General features: G+C 43.8%; 1 protein-coding gene across 1 annotated transcript; it reads right to left on the bottom strand.

The window, feature by feature from the left end:
- Positions 1-183: 183 nt before the first annotated feature.
- CHCHD1 (coiled-coil-helix-coiled-coil-helix domain containing 1) lies at positions 184-2,493 on the bottom strand. The gene is made up of 3 exons (XM_040606724.1): positions 2,322-2,493; positions 1,796-1,914; positions 184-365 (listed from the first exon to the last, which is right to left on the bottom strand). The coding sequence occupies exons 1-3, from the start codon at positions 2,461-2,463 to the stop codon at positions 252-254; spliced, it is 375 nt and encodes a 124-aa protein (XP_040462658.1). The 5' UTR covers positions 2,464-2,493; the 3' UTR covers positions 184-251.
- Between the last annotated feature and the right edge of the window lie 6,878 nt (positions 2,494-9,371).

Raw genomic sequence — 9,371 nt, 5'->3', positions numbered from 1 at the left:
CCCCACTGTGGCTAGCTGAACAATACACTGCAGAAACCCTAAGAGCGCAAGACCCGAGAACCTCATGAACAAGGTCAGCTGATGGCCGAGTTGGGTGGGTTTTGCTCTGGAAACAAAGGCATAATCAGGATCCGTACAGCAGTGCTGACAGACACCACTTGACATCAAACACTCACTCAAGTCTGCTTTTCACCTTCTCGCCAAAGACTCCAACTTTAATTGCTCATCTGCGGCCCCTTTAGTAAAGCACATTACACGTAACGTGTTATCTGAGGAAACCTCTTCAGGAGCTTATTCACTTTGCTTGAAGTTAGGTTTCCCCTGGCTGTCACTGTGTCCTCCTCATTCTGAGCCTTGCGCTCCTTCTGAAAGAGAAAAGAAACCTCAAAATATTACCTCAGTTGATTCACAGAGCTGACACTCTCCCCCGAAGACTACTACTAACTGTACTGGCATATTTCTTTCAGAAGAATGCTGTTTCTTTAAGGAACACTTACAATAGCACTTTGCTCAATAATCACAAGGCTTTCAAAAGCTGATAACCTTTAAATGATGTAGTTAATGGCCGACTGACATCTTGCAAAGATGATACTCTTCCATGTTCTTAGTTAACAATATTATAAACATAGTAACAACTCAGGGGTTTTTTGTTTTTACTTTCTGATGTTCAATTTGATTCTTTGTAATCTACCAAGTAAATTGCAAACAATTTTTCATCCATGCTTTCAAACAGCAACACTAAATAACTTTTTACTAAATGACAGTACTGTTACTGAAAAAAACCTGAAACCAGTTTAAGGACAAGTTTAGCACACATACTTACCTTTAGTCTGCTTTTGAAACTGACTTGATTTCAAGTTTATCATATAGCAGGAAACCTCTAACTTCCAAACAATATTAAATCTATTTTTGAAGGAAATTGCCTAGCCTTCAAAGTCAGAAACAGCCTAAAAGAACTCCTAATTTTCAGAGACTCCAGAATAGCTGTAGCTACCTCATGTATCCTGAAAAATTCTGTTACAAGGATTACTGAAACCACTGGTTATTCCTCTGCTACCTTGTCTCCACCCTCACCCTTGCAAGCACAAAAACTCCTTACAGATTTATGACAGACTGGAATGTGAGAATCCTAACTTACCGCTCTCCCCTACCACCATCTCGGTAATGCAGGTATTGGACTGGAACCTGAATCAGCTATTTCTTTGTGAATTTTGTGAATCAGAGCAGCTGTGGAAATTCAACTACACTGTACATTTCCACAGCTACAACATAATCCACATCTTGCACTGCACAAATCACTGTTTTACATAACAGCTACAAACTGTACTCTCCCTCATTCATTCAGAACTATCATGTAATATGCAGAAAGCGGTGATAATTATTGCTTTATTAGTACTGAATCTTTAAGGGACTAAAACCTAGGAGAAATCAAAAGGAACGGCCTAGGTTAGGGTCAAGTGACAGCAAGTGAGCTCTGCTTCAAGAATCTGACAACGCAAAAAGGACTGGATGTGCCTACTGTTTCATCTTTAGTTGTAACATTCCAAACATCGAGTCCCTTCCTACAGTCCTTTATCCTTAATTCTAACTTAATTTTAATTTAGCTTCTGCATTCAAAAAGGAAGGACTTCATGCTTGATCTACAGCATCCTACACCTCTCCTAAAGCTCAAATGGATTACAACATCCATCAAATTGTTCAGAGAACATTGCCACTGTTGGCACACAAGATATGACTGGGGGTTTCCTCCTTCCCTATGATATGTCTTTAAGAACATGAAAGAGGTCTTAATTACTTCTGCCTTTGCCACGCAGTCATAGAACATCCGGATCTCGTCCGCACAGGCGGTATCACTGAAGTCATTCCGTTTCCAGCAGGCCATCATTACCGACATCTCCGTAATACACGTCGCCTCTAGGAGGGAAAGAAACAACCACAGATCTCAGGTGCAGGGAATTTCACGCTAAGTGCCTCCAAAGCGCATAAATCTTCAGAGAGAAGTTTAGGATGGGGTAAAGGCAGGTGAGAAACAGCAATGCTAGAGGAAGGGTCTCATCAGCACCGTCGCCGCCACGGGACTGAATTCTGAAGGGAAACGCTACGCCGAGATATAACAAAGTGTTTTACACATGTGCTTGGCATACGGGGCATCACGAGATGCAAAGCCAGGGTCGTTGCGCGAGGAAATGACCTCCCCAGAAGAGCCCGTGTCCCCCCGGTGTGGCATGGCACAGCGCGGCCCCTTCCCTCTGCCCCCCGCCGGACACAGGAGCCGCGGGCAGCCCAGGGCGGGGCCGAGCGGGCCCTCCCCGCGCACTCACCTCCCGCCTGCTCCCTGCGGTTCGCCACCTTGTTAGCCAGCACCAGCGGCCGGGTGGGGCGGATAACGGGGGGACGCTTCTTCTGCCGCCACTGCCCCGACACCCACCGGACGACCCAGGCCGGGTACACGGGCGCCGCCATGTCCGTTTGCGACAGGCCGTACGGCGAGCGGGCCGTGCGCAGCGCCTGGCGGGAGCGCGCCTGCGCGGTACCGGCCCCGTCAGGCCTGCCGCTGCGGCCTTGCCGCGGGCAGAGGCCACGAAAATTAATGTAATTTCTCACCGCTTCAGCGTGGGACGGCAACGTGATACTCCTCAACAACTCCGGTCCAGTGACAACTCCTCAAAACGCGCATCCGCAGATGTGCTTCTGCAGCCCCTACGTGACGGCGGCGCGCAGCGCCTGGCCCGGCGCTGGAGAAATCACGGTTGTTACAGGCAGTTTCCCTGGAACTTAACAGCGGCCGTATGGAAACATTCCTTGGTGCTGGAAACGCGGCTGGATCTGCCCTGAGTTGCTCCTGCACCTGGCGTCTGCCAAGCCCTACCACTGCTGAGGCGCATCCCCGCTCCCGCAGGCTGCTCCTGCCGCCATGTCCCGGGCTGGAACTGGCAGGTGGCGCGGAGTTAAGGCAGGTAACAGAAAAAACACAAAAGGTAACACAGGGGGAAAAAAGGCAGTTAACAGGAAAAAAAAAATAGAGGGCAGTAACACAGAAGGCACAGCTGCATGGTAAGGGCAGGGGTCCTGACAGATTTCTTCACAGCATGAGGGACAAGGCAGACTAGAGCTGAGCAGACAGACACCAGGGACCTAACATACTCAGGCGCTTGTCATACAGTAGTCACAGTATAAATAAGCCGTTTTACCATGGTATTGAGGCTCCTTTGGGCACCAGCAACCCCCCTTGTGCACTGGAGAATGTCTGCAGCAACAGTTTTCTTCCACAGGAAGGGTTGGTTGTATGCTTGGAGTTCTCTAACCACCTCTATAATGCCAAACCAAAGATGCTGGGAACAATTTTTTTGCACAGGACGTTGCTTTGGACAAAGATACATTCCACCTCTTAACTACAGACATAAAACCCAAAGAACTCCCCTTGCCTCTGCCTAGTCAAGGAAGTTAATAAAACATTGGAAATTTTTTTTACCTTAAGCTAAATATTACCAGACCTTCACCAGAATATTCTCGGTATCACTAATAGAATTTACTGCATCTGCAGACAATATATTCTCTGGTATGTCTCATTCTATCATTATTTTTGTGTTACTTTTAAAATAGCATTTTCTTAGAGTCCAATTTAAAAGAGTACAAGAAGACATTTTCAAATAAACAAAAGAGAGCTTTTGGACCTCTTTAGGAGCCCATTCCTGTATCTTTAGGTCTAAATTCAGTTTATCTGGAAGTTCTAAAACATTTTGGTAAGAGGGATGTTTCTCTACTCCCATTTTTTCAGATGGGACAGGAAACAAGCCATCGTCGAGCTTGGCTGCCAGTGGAGAAGGAAGCAAGCTGACACCTTCAAATTAGGCTCGAGAGCTTGCATCCTGCAACTCTAAAGAATAAGAGATCTTGCAAATTCAAGACAGGGACATGAAGTACTTTTCAGTATACCAGTTCACCTGAGGTTCAGCAACTCTTAGGTTGGCCTTTTCTGGTTACCCCTACTGACACCTACTCTTCCCTACTGCATTTGCTGTGATGACTAACTAGACTTGTACAAGAACAGTAACAAGAAAAAAAAGACAAATACTAGGACATAAGAGAAGCTGAACTGCACACCCTGTAAATCAACCTCCCTTTTTCTAAATTAATTAGCTAATGGTGGCAGCACTTTCAGGTACATTCACCTTCAAAAACTGATCTCTCTTAAGTAATTCCAAGAAAAATGGGGGCGGGAAGAGGAAGGGAGGCTGAGAGAGAGAAAGGCAAGCTACACAAGGAGAATTGTAATAGCTTCCTGTCCGTTACTGCTGTCTGCATTATTATTTCCTTTTCTGGCATTCAGCCTGGGATTAGAGCATGAGCCAAAGACATTCCCGAGCAGACAGAATGAGGTACGTGATGGTGTCTGCACACATATGCAGAGGTGTCTGAAGCAAGACGCACACATTCGTTTTAAAGGTGAATGTGGAACCATAGAAGAGGCATGCTACTCAACAGCCAGGTCACTCTGTAGCCTGTATTTTGTTCAGCTGATGGCTGACACAGAGACACCAGTGGGTGGGCTGGAAGCGCCAACTTTAAAGGGACAGTCAGAAACCCAATTCCCTCGACACACTGAGCAGTGAAACCTGCAGGTGTTCCATTGCCAATGCTGAATGTACAACTGTAAAGAACACTTAAAAATCTAACTGCATTTACAACTTCTTTACTTGGATCAACATAGTTAAAGCTGAATCCTAGCCTACATTTCTGCTAGTCAAAACCAAAATGAATGATAGAGATTAAACTATTAGTATTAGATTTGACAAGAATCTATCACAACTGGAATAAGGGCCAGTTACGATGCTGCAGTAAATGCCATGCCACAATTAATACAGTGCTATCAATGCTGTAATAAAATACACCCTTAAAATGTGACTGTTTTCTTAAATACATCTTTTAAGAGCTGAGAAATTACACCATGGATTCTTTGCTTTATGGAGTAACTGTGCAAAACCTTCAGGCACTGCCTAAAACCCACTTAGGGAATGAGACTAAGAAATCAGTTGAACTGGGAGCAATGAACAGGGTTGATATCCATGTCTTTCTGAACTGCTTGAATCCAGCTTTCAGGTAAATTCCGGTATATTCACCCAAGTGTACTGGTTTAAGCCACGACACCACATTTATCCTGAATGCTCCAGTTCTCTTCATACAAAATCATAATGCCCTCACCTACCACAATTTATTCTTAGCTGTCTCACCCTCACCTCAAACTCCAATTTAATTGGAGATGCCTAGAAAGTTAAGCACCCCCACTTCAACTCTAGTAGTGAAACTAACTGGTTTGCTAAGATTCCAGTCGATTCAGATTTACTCCTGCCTGCTGAGCTATTGTGCTTGGACAGTATTAGCACTTAATGCACTTATTAGCACAAGTGCATTCATTAGCACAATGACAGATGCAATTTCTGTTCTGGTATGCCACCCCCTGCCCCACCTCCAATGCTGGCCTGCCTTATCCTGAGTTGTCCAGTCAGGTCAGCCACCCTGCGTTATTCCATCCACCTGACTAGTTCTGAGCTGCCATCCCTAATCTCTAATTCCCAGATCTACTCAAATCCAGCCCATTTCCACTACAAATTACCTGATGCCTCCTCATTTGCTCAGAGATGCCACGAAGCATCGTGATCCGTTCCAAGATCCCCAGAACTGTCTTTAGCTGAGATGCTTCAGCATTAGATGGGTCTTTTCTGCGGGAAAGAATGCATGTAACAGCATACAAATTAAGATGCCAGTCATGTCAGAGCTCTGGAACAAATCCTGCAGCTCCGTTCTTCTCCACCTCCCTAATCCCTCTGCAGGGCCATGTATCTCTCACTGCCAGATCCGAGACACTGAATGATAAGAGAAGTGCAGTTTGTTAAAGCCTGACACAGGTTTTGGCTCAGCTGCTCCTATCACTAAAAGGATTTTTTCCCTGATTAATTTCAACCTGTCAGTAGAGGTCTCTGGGCAGAATGAAGGAACCTGCCATCCTGTTTGTTTCCAATTAATACAACTTCTCAAAAGGTGCCTAGAGATCCATAACAATCTTAATTAAATCCAACCAAATGGATGACAACTGATCATTAAGGGAGCGGCTCTCTCGGGACAGTGGCTGAAGAGTGCATATGGCGGGATGGTAAGGGAGGCAGATGGCTGCTTGTCTAACATGGCAAAGCCTGCTTAAACAGTGATGTCCCCGACGGCTGCGTGTTGATGCCATTTATCCTGTGCCCAGTCCTTCAGGAGTTACTTGTTCTTCCATGCCGGTTAAAACTACCCACTGTCAAGGTGCAAGAGGGGCATTTCTGCTGCGATTCTCCAGCTGCTGCACGTTGCAGACCTTTTCCAGGTTTTATTCTTCTTTCCCTCTAAACATACACATCCATTGCTGCTTGGCTCTCATTCTACTTACCATCACAGAGGACTCAGAGATCCTTCAGTTTGAAAATTACTACAGTGACAGAAATAAGAAAAGGCAGTTATTTTTTCATTTGTAGAAATGACCGATGTTAGGTATCAAATCAGTAGTCTTCAGTGGGATTATATGCTTCCTCTAAACATTGCACCCCTTGCTAAAGGGCAGAAAACACAGACTACTAGCTCAGTATACAAAATAACCAGCTTTTTACTGAAAAAACAGGCAGCACCTGATATCACAGTTTTGGCAAGGGAATGAGAACTTGAGCTTCTCCGATGCAATGAACTGCATTGCTACATTTTTAACCTTCTGTCAGACAGTTGCTTCTCCTCTCTCCCTTCTCAGAAAGCATAAACATGTCCTAGCTTGTCAAGTCAATTCTGAGACACAGCATCCATATAGAAAATCTACTAGTGTGTCGTATGAGCAGCAATGAGGGGACAGCTATTTTCAGGACGTTAACGTTAGTGAATAATGCTATCCTGGCAACTTTGAAATCCTCCCTCTAGTCACACAGTAAACGGGCAAAATGCATGACAAGCAGTGAAGTGACTCACCCTAGTTAGCAGAAGTCTACTAAAGGGTTTACAGAAGTAATCTCTTTATCATCATCAATATTTGTAACTTCACTAAAATTCCAGACTAGTCTCAGTTGTGTGGTTTTTATGAGTATGGGCACCTGCACTGTAAGAATGTCATTAAGAAAGATGCTGCATACACTTTTCAGTCTGAGCGTTGTATAAGCCTTCCAGCAGTCACAACACAAGTGATGACGTTCAGCCATCTAGCTGGTTTGGATTTAAAGCAGTGAAATGAGAAATCCAGTTGGTAGTGAAGAGCAGAAACCAGAAACCTTTTCCCAAAATACTAACAGTTGCTGCAGTGACCTTCCTCCTTGTCTGCATTCACATACTCGCATTAGTAGGAAGACAACTAGGATCATAAATTAAATTCACTTTGGCTAAGACTAGCAGTAGTCTTTGGACGTTGTATAGCAATCCTTTCAAATGCATTATTAGGTTAATTGTATACTCCTCAAGGGTATGAGACCCAGCTTCTCCTCCTGCCTCCTCCAAGTAACAGGAGAGACGAAAGCGAAGCCCTGGTGGCAGAACCACCTTTATTCAGCATTTTGCAGCCCTTGCTGTGCAGAGAAGCGGTTGTTGTGAAGGTCAGTCAGCAGCTGGGAACAGAGCTGCAAACCCAACTCCTGAGCCAGCTGGGGAGGATTCCCACCTCTCCCGCCCTGAGGAGTCTGCCTGGCAGCCACACAAGCTATTCATACTAAGCACTGGAAGAAATATTTCAGTTTAATCCTTGTGCACCATGTATAATAAGTGAAACACATTTAGTGTATTATTGTAGGCAACAGACACACTGTTTATAAAACACGGACATATCGTGACATACGGGAGATCGTGATCTATTACCACAGAAAAAAATGCAGGTACAAGAAAAACACAAGGCTTGGGTGAGCGTCATGGCTGCAAGGAGCAGTAGCTGATACTCATTACCTTTTGAGAAGTTCAACACCAGTAAGACTGTAAAAAATAGTTAAACCTAGGAAGGCACTAAGCAGCCATAAGAGAAAGCTATTACAACTGACTCCTGTCTCATAACTACAAACTGAAAGTTGGCATTTGAAAAACTCAGACAAAATCCACAGAATATCTGATAAAGTTACTTTCATATCTGTGCTGCTTTCATACCTGTGTTAAGAAGGGATGTGGCAATATGAAATACTGATGCTTGGCAACAGTCATGGAGCTCAAAGCAACAGCCTTCTGAAGTACATACACATAGCAAAAAAACTCAAACAAAAAAACCCTGTAGGACTAACAAAAAACTTGTTGACTGGCAACTGCAATACACACAGCGCAGACAAAGAGCAGTAAAGGAACACTTGGTTGGGAACTAGCAAATCAATGAATCAGGGTCCCAAGGAATAAGTTTTTACCTGGTGTGCTAGCTATTCTGAAGTTTGTACCACCATATCGTCAATGCTGCTGTTAGCTGACAAAACATGCTCATTTTGCCGAACGGGAAGGCAAAGTGAGGCTTTCGGACATCGCTCATCGCGAACTAAGCAGGTGCTATGATACACGTGCTTATGTTGGTTCTTCCTCCTGTTATTCCTGCAAGGGCAACACCTTAAGTGTAGCACGTCTCATTTTGGCAACAGCAAATATTGTAACAAAGACCTTGACTTGGTTATAAATACCACACTTCTAGAAAATCTACTTAAATTACAGGATAAATTAGCAAAAGCAGAATGTGCTAGTACCAGGTTCTTATTTCTTATGTTTAGTACAAAAAACAAGATCAAATTTTCTCCTCCTAACTCTCCCACCAAACACTCGAGTAAGAAAGGGTTTTGAGATACAACTAATTAGAGAACCACACAAAGACGACTGATTTTCTATACAGAAACATGAACTGGAAGAGTATCCAAAGTAAATGAAGGCATTCATTCGAACAATCTATTTAAATATCACTGAACTGTTCAGTAGAAATTGATACTCAGAAGTAAAGCAGCCTTCATTTGTTTTATCATAATTTACTTCTCAAGCACATTGTGGCCACTTCAGTCCTGAATACACATATTTATAATCTTAATCTGATATGAGTAATCCACTTTGACAATTAATTTAGATATATTCACTTAGGCATTCATGCCTCCTGATAACTAAAAAAAAGGAATGTAAACTGATGAATGCATTTTAGCTGAAGAACCCTTTGTTATTATTATTACAGAGGAGACAAACCAGTTTTCTCGTAAAAAACCCAGGTGAAATCAGTGTATAGTGTGTGCATTTTCTACATTTACAAGAATCCAGTGATAGTTATGGGTCTGAAGTCTCCTCTATCAAGATGCCCCGATTTTAACACTGTGATATTGTTGTATCACCTGAGAGGTAAACATCGAGATGCGTATCAT

The sequence above is a fragment of the Falco naumanni genome, chromosome 9 (assembly GCF_017639655.2).
Source record: "Falco naumanni isolate bFalNau1 chromosome 9, bFalNau1.pat, whole genome shotgun sequence".
In the NCBI taxonomy this organism is placed as follows: Eukaryota; Metazoa; Chordata; class Aves; order Falconiformes; family Falconidae; genus Falco; species Falco naumanni.
Note: the sequence above shows the minus strand (reverse complement) of the source record. Positions and strands in the feature narration are given on the sequence as shown.

Coding starts and splice junctions, on each gene's coding strand:
- CHCHD1 (XM_040606724.1), bottom strand. CDS start 2,463: ATGGCGGCGCCCGTGTACCCGGCCTGGGTCGTCCGGTGGGTGTCGGGG. Junction 1,915..2,321: donor CCGCAGGGAGCAGGCGGGAG/GTGAGTGCGCGG, acceptor TTTCCCTCCTAG/AGGCGACGTGTATTACGGAG. Junction 366..1,795: donor ACTGCGTGGCAAAGGCAGAA/GTAATTAAGACC, acceptor TTTCTCTTTCAG/AAGGAGCGCAAGGCTCAGAA.